Here is a 25,751-nt window from a genome sequence, read left to right on the forward strand (position 1 = left end):
TTAGGGAAAATGATTTGGTAAACAGAGAAGAGGTAGTAAAAGCTTTGCGGAAGATGAAAGCCGGCAAGGCAGCAGGTTTGGATGGTATTGCAGTGGAATTTATTAAAAAAGGGGGTGACTGTATTGTTGACTGGTTGGTAAGGTTATTTAATGTATGTATGACTCATGGTGAGGTGCCTGAGGATTGGCAGAATGCGTGCATAGTGCCATTGTACAAAGGCAAAGGGGATAAGAGTGAGTGCTCAAATTACAGAGGTATAAGTTTGTTGAGTATTCCTGGTAAATTATATGGGAGGGTATTGATTGAGAGGGTGAAGGCATGTACAGAGCATCAGATTGGGGAAGAGCAGTGCGGTTTCAGAAGTGGTAGAGGATGTGTGGATCAGGTGTTTGCTTTGAAGAATGTATGTGAGAAATACTTAGAAAAGCAAATGGATTTGTATGTAGCATTTATGGATCTGGAGAAGGCATATGATAGAGTTGATAGGGATGCTCTGTGGAAGGTATTAAGAATATATGGTGTGGGAGGCAAGTTGTTAGAAGCAGTGAAAAGTTTTTATTGAGGATGTAAGGCATGTGTACGTGTAGGAAGAGAGGAAAGTGATTGGTTCTCAGTGAATGTAGGTTTGCGGCAGGGGTGTGTGATGTCTCCATGGTTGTTTAATTTGTTTATGGATGGGGTTGTAAGGGAGGTAAATGCAAGAGTCCTGGAAAGAGGGGCAAGTATGAAGTCTGTTGGGGATGAGAGAGCTTGGGAAGTGAGTCAGTTGTTGTTCGCTGATGATACAGCGCTGGTGGCTGATTCATGTGAGAAACTGCAGAAGCTGGTGACTGAGTTTGGTAAAGTGTGTGGAAGAAGAAAGTTGAGAGTAAATGTGAATAAGAGCAAGGTTATTAGGTACAGTAGGGGTGAGGGTCAAGTCAATTGGGAGGTGAGTTTGAATGGAGAAAAACTGGAGGAAGTGAAGTGTTTTAGATATCTGGGAGTGGATCTGTCAGCGGATGGAACCATGGAAGCGGAAGTGGATCATAGGGTGGGGGAGGGGGCGAAAATTTTGGGAGCCTTGAAAAATGTGTGGAAGTCGAGAACATTATCTCGGAAAGCAAAAATGGGTATGTTTGAGGGAATAGTGGTTCCAACAATGTTGTATGGTTGCGAGGCGTGGGCTATGGATAGAGATGTGCGCAGGAGGATGGATGTGCTGGAAATGAGATGTTTGAGGACAATGTGTGGTGTGAGGTGGTTTGATCGAGTAAGTAACGTAAGGGTAAGAGAGATGTGTGGAAATAAAAAGAGCGTGGTTGAGAGAGCAGAAGAGGGTGTTTTGAAATGGTTTGGGCACATGGAGAGAATGAGTGAGGAGAGATTGACCAAGAGGATATATGTGTCGGAGGTGGAGGGAACGAGGAGAAGAGGGAGACCAAATTGGAGGTGGAAAGATGGAGTGAAAAAGATTTTGTGTGATCGGGGCCTGAACATGCAGGAGGGTGAAAGGAGGGCAAGAAATAGAGTGAATTGGAGTCATGTGGTATACAGGGGTTGACGTGCTGTCAGTGGATTGAAGCAGTGAATGTGAAGCGTCTGGGGTAAACCATGGAAAGCTGTGTAGGTATGTATATTTGCGTGTGTGGACGTGTGTATGTACATGTGTATGGGGGGGGGGGGGGTGGGCCATTTCTTTCGTCTGTTTCCTTGCGCTACCTCGCAAACGCGGGAGACAGCGACAAAGTATAAAAAAAAAAAAAAAAAAAAAAAAAAAAAAAAAAAAAATATATATATATATATATATATATATGGGGTTGTTAGGGAGGTGAATGCAAGAGTTTTGGAAAGAGGGGCAAGTATGAAGTCTGTTGGGGATGAGAGAGCTTGGAAAGTGAGTCAGTTGTTGTTCGCTGATGATACAGCGCTGGTGGCTGATACATTTGAGAAACTGCAGAAGCTGGTGACTGAGTTTGGTAAAGTGTGTGAAAGAAGAAAGTTAAGAGTAAATGTGAATAAGAGCAAGGTGATTAGGTACAGTAGGGTTGAGGGTCAAGTCAATTGGGAGGTAAGTTTGAATGGAGAAAAACTGGAGGAAGTAAAGTGTTTTAGATATCTGGGAGTGGATCTGGCAGCAGATGGAACCATGGAAGTGGAAGTGGATCATAGGGTGGGGGAGGGGGCGAAAATCCTGGGAGCCTTGAAGAATGTGTGGAAGTCGAGAACATTATCTCGGAAAGCAAAAATGGGTATGTTTGAAGGAATAGTGGTTCCAACAATGTTGTATGGTTGCGAGGTGTGGGCTATGGATAGAGATGTGCGCAGGAGATATGGATGTGCTGGAAATGAGATGTTTGAGGACAATGTGTGGTGTGAGGTGGTTTGATCGAGTAAGTAATGTAAGGGTAAGAGAGATGTGTGGAAATAAAAAGAGCGTGGTTGAGAGAGCAGAAGAGGGTGTTTTGAAATGGTTTGGGCACATGGAGAGAATGAGTGAGGAAAGATTGACCAAGAGGATACATGTGTCGGAGGTGGAGGGAACGAGGAGAAGTGGGAGACCAAATTGGAGGTGGAAAGATGGAGTGAAAAAGATTTTGTGTGATCGGGGCCTGAACATGCAGGAGGGTGAAAGGAGGGCAAGGAATAGAGTGAATTGGATCGATGTGGTATACCGGGGTTGATGTGCTGTCAGTGGATTGAATCAGGGCATGTGAAGCGTCTGGGGTAAACCATGGAAAGCTGTGTAGGTATGTATATTTGCGTGTGTGGACGTATGTATATACATGTGTATGGGGGTGGGTTGGGCCATTTCTTTCGTCTGTTTCCTTGCGCTACCTCGCAAACGCGGGAGACAGCGGCAAAAAATATATATATATATATATATATATATATATATATATATATATATATATATATATATATATATATATACATACATATATACATATATATACATTATACATTTCCCTTTTCCAGAGCCAGAGGTTGAACCATAATGTAACATTCATTTTTTTTAATTTCATTTCAAGATAGAAGTTTCAGTTTTCTAAATTATTTCTTATATTTTTCATATGTATATATATGTGTGTGTGTGTGTGTGTGTGTGTGTGTGTGTGTGTGTGTGTGTGTGTGTGTGTGTATATACATATATCATCCCTGGGGATAGGGGTGAAAGAATACTTCCCACGCATTCCTCACGTGTCGTAGAAGACGACTAGGGGGGGACGGGAGTGGGGGGCCAGAAATCCTCCCCTCCTTGTATTTTTAACTTTCTAAAAAATGGGAAACAGAAGGAGTCACGCGGGGAGTGCATCCTCCTCGTAGACTCAGGTTGGGGTGTCTAAATGTGTGTAGATGTAACCAAGATGTGAAAAAAGGAGAGATAGGTAGTATGTTTGAGGAAAGGAACCTGGATGTTTTGGCTCTGAGTGAAACGAAGCTCAAGGGTAAAGGGGAAGAGTGGTTTGGGAATGTCTTGGGAGTAAAGTCAGGGGTTAGTGAGAGGACAAGAGCAAGGGAAGGAGTAGCAGTACTCCTAAAACAGGAGTTGTGGGAGTATGTGATAGAATGTAAGAAAGTAAATTCTCGATTAATATGGGTAAAACTGAAAGTTGATGGAAAGAGATGGGTGATTATTGGTGCATATGCACCTGGGCATGAGAAGAAAGATCATGAGAGGCAAGTGTTTTGGGAGCAGCGGAATGAGTGTGTTAGTGGTTTTGATGCATGCGACCGGGATATAATGACGGGTGATTTGAATGCAAAGGTGAGTAATGTGGCAGTTGAGGGAATAATTGGTATACATGGGGTGTTCAGTGTTGTAAATGGAAATGGTGAAGAGCTTGTAGATTTATGTGCTGAAAAAGGACTGATGATTGGGAATACCTGGTTTAAAAAGCGAGATATACATAAGTATACTTATGTAAGCAGGAGAGATGGCCAGAGAGCGTTATTGGATTACGTGTTAATTGACAGGCGCGCGAAACAGAGACTTTTGGATGTAAATGTGCTGAGAGGTGCAACTGGAGGGATGTCTGATCATTATCTTGTGGAGGTTAAGGTGAAGATTTGTATGGGTTTTCAGAAAAGAAGAGTAAATGTTGGGGTGAATAGGGTGGTGACAGTAAGTGAGCTTGGGAAGGAGACTTGTGTGAGGAAGTACCAGGAGAGACTGAGTACAGAATGGAAAAAGGTGAGAACAATGGAAGTAAGGGGAGTGGGGGAGGAATGGGATGTATTTAGGGAATCAGTGATGGAGTGCGCAAAAGATGCTTGTGGCATGAGAAGCAAGGGAGGTGGGTTGATTAAAAAGGGTAGTGAGTGGTGGGATGAAGAAGTAAGATTATTAGTGAAAGAGAAGAGAGAGGCATTTGGATGATTTTTGCAGGGAAAAAATGCAGTTGAGTGGGAGATGTATAAAAGAAAGAGACAGGAGGTCAAGAGAAAGGTGCAAGAGGTGAAAAAGAGGACAAATGAGAGTTGGGGTGAGAGAGTATCATTAAATTTTAGGGAGAATAAAAAGATGTTCTGGAAGGAGGTAAATAAAGTGCGTAAGACAAGGGAGCAAATGGGAACTTCAGTGAAGGGTGCAAATGGGGAGGTGATAACAAGTAGTGGTGATGTGAGAAGGAGATGGAGTGAGTATTTTGAAGGTTTGTTGAATGTGTTTGATGATAGAGTGGCAGATATAGGGTGTCTTGGTCGTGGTGGTGTGCAAAGTGAGAGGGTTGGGGAAAATGATTTGGTAAACAGAGAAGAGGTAGTAAAAGCTTTGCGGAAGATGAAAGCTGGCAAGGCAGCAGGTTTGGATGGTATTGCAGTGGAATTTATTAAAAAAGGGGGTGACTGTATTGTTGACTGGTTGGTAAGGTTATTTAATGTATGTATGACTCATGGTGAGGTGCCTGAGGATTGGCAGAATGCGTGCATAGTGCCATTGTACAAAGGCAAAGGGGATAAGAGTGAGTGCTCAAATTACAGAGGTATAAGTTTGTTGAGTATTCCTGGTAAATTATATGGGAGGGTATTGATTGAGAGGGTGAAGGCATGTACAGAGCATCAGATTGGGGAAGAGCAGTGTGGTTTCAGAAGTGGTAGAGGATGTGTGGATCAGGTGTTTGCTTTGAAGAATGTATATGAGAAATACTTAGAAAAGCAAATGGATTTGTATGTAGCATTTATGGATCTGGAGAAGGCATATGATAGAGTAGATAAAGATGCTGTGTGGAAGGTATTAAGAATATATGGTGTGGGTGGCAAGTTGTTAGAAGCAGTGAAAAGTTTTTATCGAGGATGTAAGGCATGTGTACGTGTAGGAAGAGAGGAAAGTGATTGGTTCTCAGTGAATGTAGGTTTGCGGCAGGGGTGTGTGATGTCTCCATGGTTGTTTAATTTGTTTATGGATGGGGTTGTTAGGGAGGTGAATGCAAGAGTTTTGGAAAGAGGGGCAAGAATGAAGTCTGTTGTGGATGAGAGAGCTTGGGAAGTGAGTCAGTGGTTGTTCGCTGATGATACAGCGCTGGTGGCTAATTCATGTGAGAAACTGCAGAAGCTGGTGACTGAGTTTGGTAAAGTGTGTGAAAGAAGAAAGTTAAGAGTAAATGTGAATAAGAGCAAGGTTATTAGGTACAGTAGGGTTGAGGGTCAAGTCAATTGGGAGGTAAGTTTGAATGGAGAAAAACTGGAGGAAGTAAAGTGTTTTAGATATCTGGGAGTGGATCTGGCAGCGGATGGAACCATGGAAGCGGAAGTGAATCATAGGGTGGGGGAGGGGGTGAAAATCCTGGGAGCCTTGAAGAATGTGTGGAAGTCAAGAACATTATCTCGGAGAGCAAAAATAGGTATGTTTGAAGGAATAGTGGTTCCAACAATGTTGTAAGGTTGCGAGGCGTGGGCTATGGATAGAGTTGTGCGCAGGAGGGTGGATGTGCTGGAAATGAGATGTTTGAGGACAATATGTGGTGTGAGGTGGTTTGATCGAGTAAGTACTGTAAGGGTAAGAGAGATGTGTGGAAATAAAATGAGTGTGGTTGATAGAGCAGAAGAGGGTGTTTTGAAATGGTTTGGGCACATGGAGAGAATGAGTGAGGAAAGATTGACCAAGAGGATATATGTGTCGGAGGTGGAGGGAACGAGGAGAAGTGGGAGACCAAATTGGAGGTGGAAAGATGGAGTGAAAAAGATTTTGAGTGATCGGGGCCTGAACATGCAGGAGGGTGAAAGGCGGGCAAGGAATAGAGTGAATTGGATCGATGTGGTATACCGGGGTTGACGTGCTGTCAGTGGATTGAATCAGGGCATGTGAAGCATCTGGGGTAAACCATGGAAAGCTGTGTGGGGCCTGCATGAGGAAAGGGAGCTGTGGTTTCGGGCATTACTGCATGACAGCTAGAGACTGAGTGTGAACGAATGAGGCCTTTGTTGTCTTTTCCTAGCGCTACCCCGCACACATGAGAGGGAGGGGGATGGTATTCCATGTGTGGTGAGGTGGCGATGGGAATGAATAAAGGCAGACAATGTGAATTGTGTGCATGGGTATATATGTATGTGTCTGTGTGTGTATTTATATGTGTACATTGAGATGTATAGGTATGTATATTTGCGTGTGTGGACGTGTGTGTATATACATGTGTATGGGGGTGGGTTGGGCCATTTCTTTCGTCTGTTTCCTTGTGCTACCTCGCAAACGCGGGAGACAGCGACAAAGCAAAATAAATGAATATATATACATATATATACAGAAGGCGACTAGAGGGGACGGGAGTGGGGGGGGGGGGGGGCCAGAAATCATCCCCTCCATGTATTTTAACTTTCTAAAATGGGAAACAGAAGGAGGAGTCACGCGGGGATTGCTCATCCTCCTCGAAGGCTCAGATTGGAGTGTCTAAATGTGTGTAGATGTAACCAAGATGTGAAAAAAGGAGAAATAGTTAGTATGTTTGAGGAAAGGAACCTGGATGTTTTGGCTCTGAGTGAAACGAAGCTCAAGGGTAAAGGGGAAGAGTGGTTTGGGAATGTCTTGGGAGTAAAGTCAGGGGTTAGTGAGAGAACAAGAGCAAGGGAAGGAGTAGGTAGTACTCCTGAAACAGGAGTTGTGGGAGTATGTGATAGAATGTAAGAAAGTAAATTCTTGATTAATATGGGTAAAACTGAAAGTTGATGGAGAGAGATGGGTGATTATTGGTGCATATGCACCTGGGCATGAGAAGAAAGATCATGAGAGGCAAGTGTTTTGGGAGTAGCTGAATAAGTGTGTTAGTGGTTTTGATGCACGACCGGGTTATAGCGATGGGTGATTTGAATGCAAAGGTGAGTAATGTGGCAGTTGAGGGAATAATTGGTATACATGGGGTGTTCAGTGTTGTAAATGGAAATGGTGAAGAGCTTGTAGATTTATGTGCTGAAAAAGGACTGGTGATTGGGAATACCTGGTTTAAAAAGCGAGATACACATAAGTATACGTATGTAAGTAGGAGAGATGGCCAGAGAGCGTTATTGGATTACGTGTTAATTGACAGGCGTGCGAAAGAGAGACTTTTGGATGTTACTGTGCTGAGAGGTGCAAATGGAGGGATGTCTGATCATTATCTTGTGGAGGCGAAGGTGAAGATTCGTATGGGTTTTCAGAAAAGAAGAGTTAATGTTGGGGTGAAGAGGGTGGTGAGAGTAAGTGAGCTTGGGAAGGAGGCTTGTGTGAGGAAGTACCAAGAGACACTGAGTACAGAATGGAAAAAGGTGAGAACAAAGGAGGTAAGGGGAGTGGGGGAGGAATGGGATGCATTTAGGGAAGCAGTGATGGCTTGCGCAAAAGATGCTTGTGGCATGAGAAGCGTGGGAGGTGGATTGATTAGAAAGGGTAGTGAGTGGTGGGATGAAGAAGTAAGATTATTAGTGAAAGAGAAGAGAGAGGCATTTGGACGACTTTTGCAAATAAATAATGCAAATGAATGAGTGATGTATAAAAGAAAGAGGCAGGAGGTCAAGAGAAAGGTGCAAGAGGTGAAAAAGAGGGCAAATGAGAGTTGGGGTGAGAGAGTATCATTAAATTTTAGGGAGGATAAAAAGATGTTCTGGAAGGAGGTAAATAAAGTGCGTAAGACAAGGGAGCAAATGGGAACTTCAGCGAAGGGGGCTAGTGGGGAGGTGATAACAAGTAGTGGTAATGTGAGAAGGAGATGGAATAAGTATTTTGAAGGTTTGTTGAATGTGTTCGATGATAGAGTGGCAGATATAGGATGTTTTGGTCGAGGTGGAGTGCAAAGTGAGAGGGTTTGGGAAAATGATTTAGTAAACAGAGATGAGGTAGTAAAAGCTTTGTGAAGGACGAAAGCCGGGAAGGCAGTGGGTTTGGATGGTATTGCAGTGGAATTTATTCAAAAAGGGGGTGACTGTATTGTTGACTGGTTGGTTAGGTTATGTAATGTGTGTATGACTCATGGTGAGGTATCTGAGGACTGGCAGAATGCTTGCATAGTGCCATTGTTCAAAGGCAAAGGGGATAAAAGAGAGTGCTCAAATTACAGAGGTATAAGTTTGTTGAGTATTCCTGGGAAATTATATGGGAGGGTATTGATAGAGAGGGTGAAGGCATGTACAGAGCATCAGATTAGGGAAGAGCAGTGTGGTTTCAGAAGTGGTAGAGGATGTGTGGATCAGGTGTTTAGTTTGAAGAATGTATGTGAGAAATACTTAGAAAAGTAAATGGATTTGTATGTACCATTTATGGATCTGGAGATGGCATATGATAGAGAGAAGGCATATGATAGAGTTGATAGAGATGCTCTGTGGAAGGTACTAAGAATATATGGTGTGGGAGGCAAGTTGTTAGAAGCAGTGAAAAGTTTTTATCGAGGATGTAAGGCATGTGTACGTGTAGGAAGAGAGGAAAGTGATTGGTTCTCAGTGAATGTAGGTTTGCGGCAGGGTTGTGTGATGTCTCCATGGTTGTTTAATTTGTTTATGGATGGGGTTGTTAGGGAGGTGAATGCAAGAGTTTTGGAAAGAAGGGCAAGTATGCAGTCTGTTGTGGATGAGAGAGCTTGGGAAGTGAGTCAGTTGTTGTTCGCTGATGATACAGCGCTGGTGGCTGATTCATGTGAGAAACTGCAGAAGCTGGTGACTGAGTTTGGTAAAGTGTGTGAAAGAAGAAAATTGAGAGTAAATGTGAATAAGAGCAAGGTTAATTATTAGGTACAGTAGCGTTGAGGGACAAGTCAATTGGGAGGTAAGCTTGAATACAGAAAAACTGGAGGAAGGGAGGAGTTGTACATATCTGGGAGTGGATTTGGCAGCGGATGGAACCATGGAAGTGCAAGTGAATCATAGGGTGGGGGAGTGGGCGAAAGTTCTGGGAGCTTTGAAAAATGTGTGGAAGTCGAGAACGTTATCTTGGAAAGCAAAAATGGGTATGTTTGAAGGAATAGTGGTTCCAACAATGATATATGGTTGCGAGGCATGGGCTATAGATAGAGTTGTGAGGAGGAGGGTGGATGTGCTGGAAATGAGATGTTTGAGGACAATGTGTGGTGTGAGGTGGTTTGATCGAGTAAGTAATGAAAGGGTAAGCGAGATGTGTGGTAATAAAAAGAGTGGTTGAGAGACCAGAAGAGGGCATTTTGAAATGGTTTGGTCACATGGAGAGAATGAGTGAGGAAAGATTGACAAAGAGGATGTATGTGTCAAAGGTGAAGGGAACAAGTAGAAGTGGGAGACCAAATTGGAGGCAGAAAGATGGAGTGAAAAAGATTTTGTTTGATCAGGGCCTGAACATGCAGGAGGGTGAAAGGTGTGCAAGGAATAGAGTGAATTGGAATGATGTGGTATACCTGGGTCAACTTGCTGTCAATGGATTGAACCAGGGCATGTGGAGCGTCTGGGGTAAACTACTGGAAAGTTTTGTGAGGCCTGGATGTGGAAAGGGAGCTGTGGTTTCGATGTATTACGCATGACAGCTAGAGACTGAGTGTGAACGAATGTGGCCTTTGTTGTCTTTTCCTAGCGCTACCTCGCACACATGCAGGGGAAGGGGTTGTCATTTCATGTGTGGTGGGGTGGTAACGGAAATGAATAAGGGCAGACAGTATGAATTATGTACATGTGTATATATGTATATGTCGGTGTGTGTATATATATGTATACGTTGAGATGTATAGGTATGTATATGTGCTGTGTGTGGACATGTATGTAGGTCGGTTGGGCCATTCTTTCGTCTGTTTCCTTGCGCTACCTCACTAACACGGGACACAATGACAAAGTATAATAAATAAATCTCTCTTACCCTTTCATTACTTACTCGAACAAACCACCTCACACCACATTTTGTCCTCAAACATTTCATTTCCATAACATCCACCCTCCTCTACACAACCTTATGTATAGCCATTGCCTCACAACCATTTAACATTGTTGGAACCACTATTCTTTCCAACATACCCATTTTGCTCTCCGAGATAACGTTCTCGTCTGCTACACATTCTTCAACACTCCCAGAACCTTTGCTTCCTTCCCCACCCTGTGACTCACTTCCGCTTCCATGGTACCATCCACTGCCAAATCCACTCCCTGATATCTAAAACATTTCACTTCCTCAAGTTTCTCTCCATTCAAACTTATCTCCAAATCAACATGTCCCTAATCCCACTGAACCTAATAATATTTCACATTTACTCTTAACTTTCTTCTTTCACACACTTTAACGAACTCAGTCACCAACTTCTGCAGTTTCTCACCCGAAGAAGCCACCAGCGCTGTATCATCAGCGAACAACAACTGACTCATCTTCAAAGCCCTCTCATCCACAAGAGACTGCATACTTGCCCCTTTTTCCAAAACTCTTGCATTCACCTCCCTAACCACTCAATCCATAATCAAATTAAACAACCATGGAGACATCACGCACCCCTGCTGCAAACCGATATTCACTGGGAATCAATCACTTTCCTCTCTTCCTACTCGTACACGTTTTATACCCTTGGTAAAAACTTTTCACTACTTCTAGCAACTTAACTCCCACACTGTATACTATTAATACTTTCCACAAAGCATCTCTATCAACCCTGTCATATGCCTTCTCTAGATCCATAAATGCGACATACAAATCAATCTGTTTGTCTAAATATTTCTCACATACATTCTTCAAAGCAAACACCTGATCCACACATCCTCTACTACTTCTGAAACCACACTGCTCTTCCCCAATCTGATGCTCTGTACATGCCTTTACCCTCTCAATCAATACCCTCCCATATAATTTCCCAAGAATACTCAACAAACTTATACCTCTGTAATCTTAACACTCACCTTCATCTCCTTTGTATTTGTACAATGGCACTATGTATGCATTCCGCCAATCATCAGGCACTTCACCATGAACCATACATACATTGAATATCTTTACCAACCAATCAACAACACAGTCTCCCCTTTTTTATATAAATTCCATTGAAATACCACCCAAACCCGCCGCCTTGCCGACTTTCATCTTCAGCAAAGCTTTCACTACCTCTTCTCTGTTTACTAAACCATTCTCCCTAACCCTCTCACTTCGCACACCACCTCGACCAAAACATCCTATATCTACCACCCTATCATCAAACACATTCAACAAGCCTTCAAAATACTCATTCTCTCTCCTTCTCACGTCATCACTACTTATTTTTATCTCCCCATTATCCCCCTTCACCGCCATTTGTTCTATTGTCTTACGCACTTTATCTACCTCCTTCCAAAACATCTTTTTTTTCTCCCTAAAATTTCATGATACTCCCTTACCCTAACTCTCATTTGTCTTTTTCACCTCTTGCACCTTTCTCTTGACCTCCTGCCTCTTTCTTTTCTACATCTCCCAGTCATTTGCATTACTTCCCTGCAAAATTTGTTCAAATGCCTCTCTCTTCACTTTAACTAACAATCTTACTTCTTCATCCCACCACTCACTACTCTTTCTAATCTGCCCACTTCCCACCTTTCTCATGCCACATACATCTTTTGCACAAGCTATCACTGCTTCCCTAAATACATCCCATCCCTCACCCACTCCCCTCACGTCATTTGCCCTTACCTTTTGTCATTCTACACTCAATCAATCTCTTTTACACTCAATCTCTCCTAGTACTTCCTCACACAAGTCTCCTTTCCAAGCTCATTTACTCTCACCACTTTCTTCTTCCCAACATTCTCTTTCTTTTCTGAAAATCTCTACAAATCTTCACCTTTGCCTCCACAATGTAATGATCAGACATCATTCCAGCTGCACCTCTCAGCGAATTAACATCCAAAAGTCTCTCTTTCACACGCCTATCAATTAACACGTAATCCAATAATGCCCTCTGGTCATCTCTCCTACTCACATACATATACTTACGTATTTCTTTCCTTTTAAACCAGGTATTCCCAATCACCAGTCCTTTTTCAGCACACAAATCTACAAGCTCTTCACCATTTCCATTTACAACACTAGACAACCCATGTACACCAATTATACCCTCAACTGCCACATTATTCACCTTTGCATTCAAATCACCCACCACTAAAACCCAGCCTTTTGCATCAAAGCTCCTAACGCACTAAGCTGCTCCCAAAACAATTGCCTCTTACGATCTTTCTTCTCATGACCAGGTGTATAGGCACCGATAATCACCCCTCTCTCTCCAACCACTTTCAGTTTTACACATATCATTTACTTTTTTACACTCTATCACATACTCCCACAACTCCTGCTTCAAGAGTACTGCTACTCCTTCCTTTGCCCATCCTCTCCCCAACTCCTGACTTTACTCCTAAGATATTCCCAAACCTCTCTTCCCCTTTACCCTTGAGTTTCGTTTCATTCAGAGCCAAAACACCAGGTTCCTTTCCTCGTTTTCTCATCTTGGTTACATCCATACACATTTAGACACTCCAGTCTAAGCCTTCGAGGAGGATGAGCACTCTCCGCATGACTCCTTCTTTAGAAAGTTAAATACAGGAAGGGGAGAGTTTCTAGCCCCCCCACTTCCGCCCCCTTTAGTCGCCTCCTACAACATGCAGGGAATACGTGGGAAGTATTCTTTGTCCCCTATCCCCAGCGATAAAAGTGACAAATAATAATTTCAAAATCCATACTAGTACAACATTCTCTCTCTCTCTCTCTCTCTCTCTCTCTCTCTCTCTCTCTCTCTCTCTCTCTCTCTCTCTCTCTCCCCAAATAGGTAAAGAGTTTTACCACACAATCATTATTGTTTATATAAAGGAATTACTAATATCATTAAACATTTATAAATATGCACACCATCTTTGGATTTAATCCTCAACACTTTTCAAAATAAGTACAACAGAAGTTTAATACATAGTTACATTCCCTAATATTTTCTGGCTTAAGACTGTATTCTTTTCTTCTAAAATCAGACAGGGTTACACGAGTGTAGTTAAGCCTAATTGTACCAACAACCTTCAATTCAATCATGTCTACACTCAGTACATCAAACTAAATGTCTCTGGTCACAGTCCAGATTTCGAATTTAGTTCAAGAAACTTTTATAAATAAACACAAATACACTTTCTGGCAACTTATGGGAGTAATAGTACTGTCTCTCTTTCCCAGTCAAGTCTCTTACCACATTCTTATTTCTGTTTCATTTCCATTATGAGAGAACTCTTATTTAAAGGGTGAAAAATATAGTAAAAGGAATTTCTCTTACATACCTATGATTTACATAAATTGCTGTCCAGAAACTTGAGTATGACAGAATAAATTGAGTGAAACTGAGTTTCATTCAAGCTAAACAGCAGCAGTCCTACTATTTCTAAAGCTAAATGGCAGTAGTCCTGCCACTTTTAAAGCTGCCATAAAGGATAACTACTGCATTTATCTCATGATATGCTATGACTGACATTTTGTAAAGCAACTACATTTTGAAAAGTAAATAGAGCTATTAAAGTGCTGTATCTTAATTCCTACCTTAATTCCAATTTTGTTCAACCTTGTTCTGATCACAACATTATGCACTTGCAGCTGCAACAATAAGCCTTGGAACTCTTACCTTCTGGATCACTTAAAACATCTGTAGACATATTTGTAGCATCTGAATCATTATCTTCATTATTCATATCACCTCTGTCTGTCACATTCATGATTTCACCTATGTCATATCTGTCTGTTATTCTGCCAGTCATTCCATCTCTAGTTCCTGGTGCTTGCCTTGCCATTTCTGCATCTTTAGTGTCTGTTGGATCAAGTTAAATTTCCTCTTCAAATCTCATATACTGCCTGTTTTAAAGCCAAACAAACCAATCTGATTTTAAAAGATGAATAATTAACTATAATAAATGTTTTTTTTTAAATTCTGTAATATATAAGTTCACAATGCTGACAGCTGAAACTTTAAACCAGCCAGGCTAGATTACATTATTAAAGTACATGGTTGTTTAATTTGTTTATGGATGGGGTTGTTAGGGAGGTGAATGCAAGAGTTTTGGAAAGAGGGGCAAGTATGCAGTCTGTTGTGGATGAGAGAGCTTGGGAAGTGAGTCAGTTGTTGTTCGCTGATGATACAGTGCTGGTGGCTGATTCATGTGAGAAACTGCAGAAGCTGGTGACTGAGTTTGGTAAAGTGTGTGAAAGAAGAAAGTTAAGAGTAAATGTGAATAAGAGCAAGGTTATTAGGTACAGTAGGGTTGAGGGTCAAGTCAATTGGGAGGTAAGTTTGAATGGAGAAAAACTGGAGGAAGTAAAGTGTTTTAGATATCTGGGAGTGGATCTGGCAGCGGATGGAACCATGGAAGCGGAAGTGAATCATAGGGTGGGGGAGGGGGCGAAAATCCTGGGAGCCTTGAAGAATGTGTGGAAGTCGAGAACATTATCTCGGAAAGCAAAAATGGGTATGCTTGAAGGAATAGTGGTTCCAACAATGTTGTATGGTTGCGAGGCGTGGGCTATGGATAGAGTTGTGCACAGGAGGGTGGATGTGCTGGAAATGAGATGTTTGAGGACAATGTGAGGTGTGAGGTGGTTTGATCGAGTAAGTAATGTAAGGGTAAGAGAGATGTGTGGAAATAAAAAGAGCGTGGTTGAGAGAGCAGAAGAGGGTGTTTTGAAATGGTTTGGGCACATGGAGAGAATGAGTGAGGAAAGATTGACCAAGAGGATATATGTGTCGGAGGTGGAGGGAACGAGGAGAAGTGGGAGACCAAATTGGAGGTGGAAAGATGGAGTGAAAAAGATTTTGAGTGATCGGGGCCTGAACATGCAGGAGGGTGAGAGGAGGGCAAGGAATAGAGTGAATTGGATCGATGTGGTATACCGGGGTTGACGTGCTGTCAGTGGATTGAATCAGGGCATATGAAGCGTCTGGGGTAAACCATGGAAAGTTGTGTGGGGCCTGGATGTGAAAAGGGAGCTGTGGTTTCGGGCATTATTGCATGACAGCTAGAGACTGAGTCTGAACGAATGGGGCCTTTGTTGTCTTTTCCTAGTGCTACCTTGCACACATGAGGGGGGAGGGGGATGGTATTCCATGTGTGGCGAGGTGGCGGTGGGAATGAATAAAGGCAGACAGTGTGAATTGTGTGCATGGGTATATATGTATGTGTCTGTATGTGTATATATATGTGAACATTGAGATGTATAGGTATGTATATTTGCGTGTGTGGACGTGCATGTATATACATTGTGTATGGGGGTGGGTTGGGCCATTTCTTTCATCTGTTTCCTTGCGCTACCTCGCAAACGCGGGAGACAGCGACAAAGCAAAATAAATATAAATAAATATTAAGTGTTAATAATAAATGTGTCAATTGCTGTTTGTGATAATATCCAAGTTCTTCTCTAGTATACATAAAATCTAACTAATGAGAGGGAACACACCTGTAAAAACTACAAACACATTAAATATAAATGTATATGCATGGATAACTTTGTCATAACTGCAGCACAGATTTATTACAATTCTAAACACTTTACCTTTCATCATCTTTCAATGATTTTGGAGGTTTCTGACCTCATAATTTAGGCTGAGTCCAAGCAGTTGTGTTGGTTTCTGATTGACCAATCTGTGGCCCACAAGACTACATTACTAACACAGCTTGGCTGGTTTTGTACACCATGTAGAAAATGTATTTATTCAGGACCTTCTTAAATTTCTCCCATGTAGTACGACCCATAGTGTTCCAAAAGGCTGTTGGAAGTGTGTTAAACAGTCTTTGTCCCCAGATATTTAGAAAATTTTCAATTACTGTGCTTTTCGAACCTTCAGATGGTAACATTCTGAGTCTTCCATGCCTTCAAACAGAGAGAGAGAGACTACATTACTAACACAGCTTGGCTGGTTTTGTACACCTCGTAGATAATGTATTCATTCAGGACCTTCTTAAATCTCCCCCATGTAATATGACCCATAGTGCTCCAAAAGGCTGTTGGAAGTGTGTTAACAGTCTTTGCCCCCAGATATTTAGAAAATTTTCAATTACTGTGCATTACGAACATTCTGAGAGTAATATTCTATGAGTCTTCCATGTCTTCAAACAGAAAGAGCTACTTTTTGACTGTAAGCTGGAAACCATGTCTTCCACAATTTTCCAGGTGCAAATTATGATAAACCTATATCCATAATAGCATCAGCTCATTTACCAGAATTTTGCTAAAGCATAATTCATTACTTAAAGAAGTAATTGATTTACAGGAATGCTAAAACTTGTCAATTTCTGATTTAACTAAATCTTCAAACTTTCTTTAATCACTGTACTAATACAAGGGAATACTGATAAAGATACAATCAGTCCAATGAGCTAAAGCACAAATCACACCGTATTATCATTACTGTACTCCATTCCCAAGTTAATGAGGTGGGTCAGGCACATAAAGACTGACATCATTCACACACATCTTCAACCCAAGCCTAATGTGTTATAGTGAATCATGGACTTTCACAATGACAAAGTGCTTCTTAACTTTTCATTTGCATGTCAAGTGAGACCAGCGTCTCCATTAACACCAACTACAGGCACTTCTACTGCATATGATTCCTGATCATTCCTTTATCATGTTACACTAAAATATCCTTATTCCTCTATCCCACCCTTGCAGTGCTCTACTTCTCCTCTTTACAATGAAACATAGACAGACAGACAGATAAACACTTAACTATTAGTTCATTAGGACTAAATCATTGGTTTAAAAGCAGTAAATCTGGCTAAAAGATTCAAGAGGAAGAATCACTTATGATAAAGAATTGTTTGACGAGCTCAATAACATGAGTGAATAATGACAAAGAATTGTTTAAGGAGCTCAATAATATGGTAAGTTTAAAAAGTGCCCTAAATTAGCATGACAGGATGAGAAAGATATCTTGAAAAGACACAAAAAATGATACATATGAGATAAACAAGCTGCTAAAACACCTCGATCTATATAAGGCCCATAATCCTGATGAAATCTCTCCATGTGTGCTGAAGGAATGTGCAGGACACTTGCTAGGTCATCAAAAAATCATTCAGCACATAACTGAAGGAAGGCATAATTCCAAATGTATGAAAAAGGGTAAATAATGCATCAGTATTTAAGAAAGCTAATTCGGAAATCATGCTGAACTACAAACCAGTCTCCCTAACAAGTGTGGTCTGTAAAACACTGAAGAAGACATTAAAAAAAATTTGGAAGACAACTTGCTACAAAGAAACCAGCTTTCTGCAGGATGATACAAGTTTAGTGAAATACGGTTTGCATTACAAGTTCTCTAAACTTCTATGAAAGAATGAACTTTGTCTTAAGATCCAAGAGACTGACACTGCATATTCCTAGACTACCAGAAAGATTCTGACACTGTACAACATTCAACATTAATTCAGAAGCTAGATCTACAGGCAGGAAAGATTACGTTAGTGAAAGGAAGCAAAGGACACAGGTTAGAGGAGAATTCTCATATAAGCTGTGCATTTTCTCATAACAATATCTTTGCACATTTTCTAACTCTGCAATTTCACCCACCTTGAAAGGTAATGTCACATAGTGTTACATAGATACACACACCACAGAGACAGAGACACAAGGTCCAATCGAGGTGGTCTGGCCTTAATGCTAAAAAGAAATACATATTTGTAAGCAGTAGAAGAAAAGGATAGCAAAACAAAGGTTCTCTCCTAATCCTCCACTTCCTAAGGCACATGCCGGCAGGAAAAAGATAGAAAAAATATATTGCAAGATTAATAAGCCTGAAGAACATATTCATAGGAAAGTCATGAAGTAGGATGAACATGAATATATCATGCATCCCGTCCCCAACAACATGCATCCCTTCACTTTTTCTTATAAAGGCAAAACTAAGGATAAACTTAAGCTCCAACCTCTCGACATACCACGCCTATACTATTCCTGGTGCTGAAGAATGAGACAGCAATTCTCAATTACTCTCTCAAAGTAGGTGACATGGGTAAATCAATGTTAGCATGATACTGAAACAATCAGTCACTGAGATGGGAGCATGATATACCACAGCGTTATAATGACTAATTAAATGAATTTTCAATACTGGTGAGTGACAAGTGATGATCAAGCCTAATTTTGAAAACATTTAGGGTGATGCTCTGAACAACATTTTCAAGGAGATTATTCCATGCATCAGTAATGTTGATGATGAAAAATATTTTGTACAGTCCAGATTAACTTGGTGACCTCGAAGTCTTAATCAATTTCCTCTTGTCGGTAATGCTGCCCTACTGTAAAATGTTCAATATCGATGTCGTTGAACTTTTAAGTATCTTGAAACTTTCTATCAATTTGCCCAAAAGGTGCCTCTCGCTTATAGAGAACAAGTTTAATTCTTGAAGTCTCTCTTCATATGGTTTGTGATACAAGGAGGGAATCAATTTAGCTGCTTTCTGCTGCACCGTTTCCAGTTTAAGCAGTCTATTCAGAGAGTAACCATGCACTGAAAAGCATATTCACCAGCTTTTACTTTTTTGTCTTTAAGGTCCAAAAAATCAAGCCTTCCATCTTTTTGGAAGAGGATTGTTGTTCTGTTGTGCCCACAGAAGGTAAGGTTGTCAGAAATTATTACTTAAGATTCTTTCATTCTGTTCTTTTGAAGCACAATGGTGTCTTGTTTCTGTCCAACAATCCATTCTGTTCTGAATTTCTTAACTTCCCTTATAACATAGTAGTTGAAACTTTTCACCATTAAAAAGCACTTTACTTTTAATGGCCCACCAGAAGAAATGGTTTATATCTGCTCGAACTTTCTCAGCGTCTTCTACTACTGAGACTTCCATCCTTATCATAGTATCATCAGCAATATATGATATAAACCTCTGGCTAACAATTGTGCTGATGTAAGATATGAGAATGAAGAACAATCGATACATTAGTAAAGTTCCTTGGGGAACTGAGCTTCTCACCTTACAGGCATTGGAAATAGCATGATTGAAACATACTATAATCTGTTAGTCAAGAAACTGCATATCCATCTTCTGACCTTTCCAGGTATTCTATCTTACAAAGTTTGTCAGCTCTGATATTGTAGTCAAACTGATAAACTGTTTTCGCAAAGTCTTTGTATACTGCATTAGCATTTTGTTACATCTCCAGCACATTTATAATTCTGTCAAAGTAATCAAGTAACTGAGGGGCTATGTAAACTATTTGATTCCAGAATCAAGAAGTCAGTCATCTTACATTATATACAAAGTCAGCACTATTGGTCAGCAGTTTTTTTTAATTACTGTACTCTGCTTGCTACACTGTGGTGTGGAGTGTGGTGATACAAGTCAGTTTTAAAGTTTCAGAAACTGTGATAGTGTCCAAAATTTCTTCCACAGGGGATGTTTAAAACTCATTTAAGTAATGTTTTACATTATTTAGGGAAAAAATTCCCAAGAGTGTGATCCTGAAGCAAAGGCATGGCCATGCTTTCAATGGCTCTCTCAAGGTGCATAGTGATGAAATCTGCTGTGTAACATGGTGGGACTGCCATGTATGACTAAATAATATGGGTCATTTACCTTTAATGTGCTTTTAGACTCACCAAACACTGATTCACACTCAGATTTTAGTATCTCAATTACATGATAATTATCATCTAATGTATAAGACAATGATTCCACCAATTACTGGCAGACATCACAAACATTTTACTTCAGCAACTGGAAAATATATCACACACCTCAGTTACCCAGAGATCATCAAAAGGGACATATTTGTGTCAACTTGGCTTAATAAAATTCGTATAGCCTCACTGTAATACAATACGTAAGAAACACATGACAACCGATAAAGAGGAAACCTTGGATACATTATAATTTTCTAATTTGAATGAGAAGAAAAATATGTGTTTGTAGAAGAGATAACTAGAATATTTCTACTTTAAATTCAATAAGGTGCCAGACAAAGAGCTTAATCTTATCTTGTTTTTTTTCTATTACTGAGTGAGCAAGACCCGAAACCAACCATAAGTTTCTGGCCATCATCAAACTTCCTAAGCACTCAGTTTCACATCAAAAGTGATAGTTCTGTGTCCTGTACCCTTTTGAGCACCTTTACTATTCTTAGCAGACATACTGAAATGGCTATATACATTTACTTTGGAGGCATGAAAAAATGTTAACAAACCAAGGTGAGAGTTAGCACTTAATGCAACATGACTTTTTTAAAAGTTAAATCAAAGCACATTTTGCCAGCGTGTAGGATACAGGTTGAGAAGAATTTTGCTGTGACATTATAGAATGCCTGATGAATAAAGAAATACTTTAAAATACACTGAAATATCTTATCTATAAAGAGAATATCTTATACAATGATATACGTAGGATGTTCTACTCCCACAGAATGTGAAAAAAAGTTTAAATGATTACCATTCCTGATCACAAATCATATCGAAGTAGCTCCACTGCCAGCATGCCGGCCATGGAGTCTGTAGGCTATGTAAACGAAAACGGAGTTGCCAGCTGAAGAGCTGGCAATGCTGTTTCATGGGAAATGGGGTAGCACCAGGAATGGATGATGGCAAGCAAGTATGAATATGTACAAGTGCATATATGTACTCTCTGTGTATATGTGTATGTATGTATGTATGTATATATGTATGTATGTAAGTATGTATGCAGTGGATATATGTACATGTATGTATATGAGCATTTATGTATATATGTAAGTATGTCAGTGGATGGGCCATTCTTTGTCTGTCTCCTGGTGCTACCTCGCTGATGCGGGAAACAGCGATACAGTATAATGAATGATATATTTTTTTTATTTTGCTTTGTCGCTGTCTCCCGTGTTAGCGAGGTAGCGCAAGGAAACAGACGAAAGAATGGCCCAACCCGCCCACATACACATGTATATACATACACGTCCACACACGCAAATATACATACCCATACAATCAATGTACACATATATATACACACACACAGACACACATATATACACATGCACACAATTCACACTGTCTGCCTTTATTCATTCCCATCGCCACCTCGCCACACATGGAATAACATCCCCCTTCCCCCTCATGTGTGCGAGGTAGCGCTAGGAAAAGACAACAAAGGCCCAATTCGATCACACTCAGTCTCTAGCTGTCATGCAATAATGCCCGAAACCACAGCTCCCTTTCCACAATCAGGCCCCACACATCTTTCCGTGGTTTACCCCAGACGCTTCACATGCCCTGATTCAATCCACTGACAGCACGTCAACCCCGGTATACCACATCGATCCAATTCACTCTATTCCTTGCACGCCTTTCACCCTCCTGCATGTTCAGGCCCCGATCACACAAAATCTTTTTCACTCCATCTTTCCACCTCCAATTTGGTCTCCCACTTCTCCTCGTTCCCTCCACCTTCGACACATATATCCTCTTGGTCAATCTTTCCTCACTCATTCTCTCCATGTGCCCAAACCATTTCAAAGCACCCTCTTCTGCTCTCTCAACCACGCTCTTTTTATTTCCACACATCTCTCTTACCCTTACATTACTTACACGATCAAACCACCTCACACCACACATTGTCCTCAAACACCTCATTTCCAGCACATCCACCCTCCTGCGCACAACTCTATCCATAGCCCACGCATTGCAACCATACAACATTGTTGGAACCACTATTCCTTCAAACATACCCATTTTTGCTTTCCGAGATAATGTTCTCGACTTCCACACATTCTTCAAGGCTCCCAGGATTTTCGCCCCCTCCCCCACCCTATGATTCACTTCCGCTTCCATGGTTCCATCCGCTGCCAGATCCACTCCCAGATATCTAAAACACTTTACTTCCTCCAGTTTGTCTCCATTCAAACTTACCTCCCAATTGACTTGACCCTCAACCCTACTGTACCTAATAACCTTGCTCTTATTCACATTTACTCTTAACTTTCTTCTTTCACACACTTTACCAAACTCAGTCACCAGCTTCTGCAGTTTCTCACATGAATCAGCCACCAGCCCTGTATCATCAGCGAACAACAACTGACTCACTTCCCAAGCTCTCTCATCCACAACAGACTTCATACTTGCCCCTCTTTCCAAAACTCTTGCATTCACCTCCCTAACAACCCCATACATAAACAAATTAAATAACCATGGAGACATCACACATCCCTGCCAAAAACCTACATTCACTGAGAACCAATCACTTTCCTCTCTTCCTACACGTACACATGCCTTACATCCTCGATAAAAACTTTTCACTGCTTCTAACAACTTGCCACCCACACCATATATTCTTAATACCTTCCACAGAGCATCTCTATCAACTCTATCATATGCCTTCTCCAGATCCATAAATGCTACATACAAATCCATTTGCTTTTCTAAGTATTTCTCACATACATTCTTCAAAACAAACACCTGATCCACACATCCTCTACCACTTCTGAAACCACACTGCTCTTCCCCAATCTGATGCTCTGTACATGCCTTCACCCTCTCAATCAATACCCTCCCATATAATTTACCAGGAATACTCAACAAACTTATACCTCTGTAATTTGAGCACTCACTCTTATCCCCTTTGCCTTTGTACAATGGCACTATGCACGCATTCCGCCAATCCTCAGGCACCTCACCATGAGTCATACATACATTAAATAACCTTACCAACCAGTCAATAATACAGTCACCCCCTTTTTTAATAAATTCCACTGCAATACCATCCAAACCTGCTGCCTTGCCGGCTTTCATCTTCCGCAAAGCTTTTACTACTACCTCTTCTCTGTTTACCAAATCATTTTCCCTAACCCTCTCACTTTGCACACCACCTCGACCAAAACACCCTATATCTGCAACTCTATCATCAAACGCATTCAACAAACCTTCAAAATACTCACTCCATCTCCTTCTCACATCACCACTACTTGTTATCACCTCCCCATTTGCGCCCTTCACTGAAGTTCCCATTTGCTCCCTTGTCTTACGCACTTTATTTACCTCCTTCCAGAACATCTTTTTATTCTCCCTAAAATTTAATGATACTCTCTCACCCCAACTCTCATTTGCCCTCTTTTTCACCTCTTGCACCTTTCTCTTGACCTCCTGTCTCTTTCTTTTATACATCTCCAACTCAATTGCATTTTTTCCCTGCAAAAATCGTCCAAATGCCTCTCTCTTCTCTTTCACTAATAATCTTACTTCTTCATCCCACCACTCACTACCCTTTCTAATTAACCCACCTCCCACTCTTCTCATGCCACAAGCATCTTTTGCGCAATCCATCACTGATTCCCTAAATACATCCCATTCCTCCCCCACTCCCCTTACTTCCACTGTTCTCACCTTTTTCCATATACATATATATATATATATATATATATATATATATATATATATATATATATATATATATATATATATACATATATATATATATATATATATATATATATATATATATATATATATATATATTTTTTTTTGTCGCTGACTCCCGCGTTTGCGAGGTAGCGCAAGGAAACAGACGAAAGAAATGGCCCAACCCACCCCCATACACATGTATAAACATACGTCCACACACGCAAATATACATACCTACACAGCTTTCCATGGTTTACCCCAGACGCTTCACATGCCCTAATTCAATCCACTGACAGCACGTCAACCCCGGTATACCACATCGATCCAATTCACTCTATTCCTTGCCCGCCTTTCACCCTCCTGCATGTTCAGGCCCCGATCACACAAAATCTTTTTCACTCCATCTTTCCACCTCCAATTTGGTCTCCCACTTCTCCTCGTTCCCTCCACCTCCGACACATATATCCTCTTGATCAATCTTTCCTCACTCATTCTCTCCATGTGCCCAAACCATTTCAAAACACCCTCTTCTGCTCTCTCAACCACGCTCTTTTTATTTCCACACATCTCTCTTACCCTTACGTTACTTACTCGATCAAACCATCTCACACCACACATTGTCCTCAAACATCTCATTTCCAGCACATCCATCCTCCTGCGCACAACTCTATCCATAGCCCACGCCTCGCAACCATACAACATTGTTGGAACCACTATTCCTTCAAACATACCCATTTTTGCTTTCCGAGATAATGTTCTCGACTTCCACACATTCTTCAAGGCCCCTAGAATTTTCGCCCCCTCCCCCACCCTATGATCCACTTCCGCTTCCATGGTTCCACCCGCTGCCAGATCCACTCCCAGATATCTAAAACACTTCACTTCCTCCAGTTTTTCTCCATTCAAACTCACCTCCCAATTGACTTGACCCTCAACCCTACTGTACCTAATAACCTTGCTCTTATTCACATTTACTCTTAACTTTCTTCTTCCACACACTTTACCAAACTCAGTCACCAGCTTCTGCAGATTCTCACATGAATCAGCCACCAGCGCTGTATCATCAGCGAACAACAACTGACTCACTTCCCAAGCTCTCTCATCCCCAACAGACTTCATACTTGCCCCTCTTTTGGAAGGAGGTAAATAAAGTGCATAAGACAAGAGAACAAATGAGAATATCGGTGAAAGGGCAAATGGGAAGATAATGACAAGTAGTGATGAAGTGAGTATTTTGAGGGTTTGTTGAATGTGTTTGATGACAGAGTGGCAGATATAGGGTGTTTTGGTTGGGATGATGCACAAAATGAGAGTGTAAAGGAGAATGGTTTGGTAAACAGAGAGGAGGAAGTGAAAGCTATTTGGAAAATGAAAGCCAGCAAGGTGGCAGGTTTGGATGGTATTGCAGTGGAATCCATTAAAATGGGGGTGACTGTGTTGTTGATTGGTTGGTAAGGACATTCAATGTATGTATGGATTATGGGGAAGTGCCTGAGGATTGGTGAAATGCATGCATAGTGCCATTGTGCAAAGGCAAAGGGGATACAGGTGAGTGTTCAAATTACAGAGGCATAAGTATATTAAGTATTCCCGGGAAATTATGGGAAGGTATTGATTGAGAAGGTAGAGGCATGTACAATGCATCATATTGGGGAGGAGCAATGTGGTTTCAGGAGTGGTAGAGGATGAGTGGATCAGGTGTTTCCTTTGAAGAATGTATGTAAGAAATACTTGGAAAAGCAAATGGATTTGTATATAGCATTTATGGATCTGGAGTAGGCATATGATAAGAGTTGATAGAGATGCTCTGTGGAAGGTATTAAGAGTATATGGTGTGGGAGGTAAGTTGCTGGAAGCAGTGAAAAGCTTTTATTGAGGATGTAAGGCATGTGTACAAGTAGGAAGAGAGGAAAGTGATTGGTTCTCAGCGAATGTCAGTTTGCAGCAGGGGCGCATGATGTCTCCATGGTTGTTTAATATGTCTATGGATGGGGTTGTTAGGGAGGTAAATGCAA

The 25,751-nt window shown here is 41.1% G+C and overlaps 1 protein-coding gene across 11 annotated transcripts in view; it reads right to left on the reverse strand.

Moving 5' to 3' along the window:
• Positions 1-25,751, reverse strand: part of LOC139746891 (E3 ubiquitin-protein ligase rfwd3.L-like) — a 62,592-nt gene that overhangs the window by 27,903 nt on the left and 8,938 nt on the right. For 4 of the 11 annotated variants that reach the window (XM_071658554.1, XM_071658548.1, XM_071658551.1 and 1 more), the window contains exon 2: positions 14,002-14,184. The exons of 3 other annotated variants lie outside the window; for them this stretch is intronic. In XM_071658554.1, the coding sequence (XP_071514655.1) occupies positions 14,002-14,167 (166 nt within the window). In that variant the 5' untranslated portion in view covers positions 14,168-14,184. Of the gene's footprint in view, positions 1-14,001; positions 14,229-15,920; positions 16,239-25,751 lie in introns of all 11 variants that reach the window. 4 more of the 11 variants (XM_071658549.1, XM_071658550.1, XM_071658552.1 and 1 more) reach the window with 3 other exon arrangements.

This window comes from Panulirus ornatus, chromosome 66 (genome assembly GCF_036320965.1).
Source record: "Panulirus ornatus isolate Po-2019 chromosome 66, ASM3632096v1, whole genome shotgun sequence".
Taxonomy (NCBI): domain Eukaryota; kingdom Metazoa; phylum Arthropoda; class Malacostraca; order Decapoda; family Palinuridae; genus Panulirus; species Panulirus ornatus.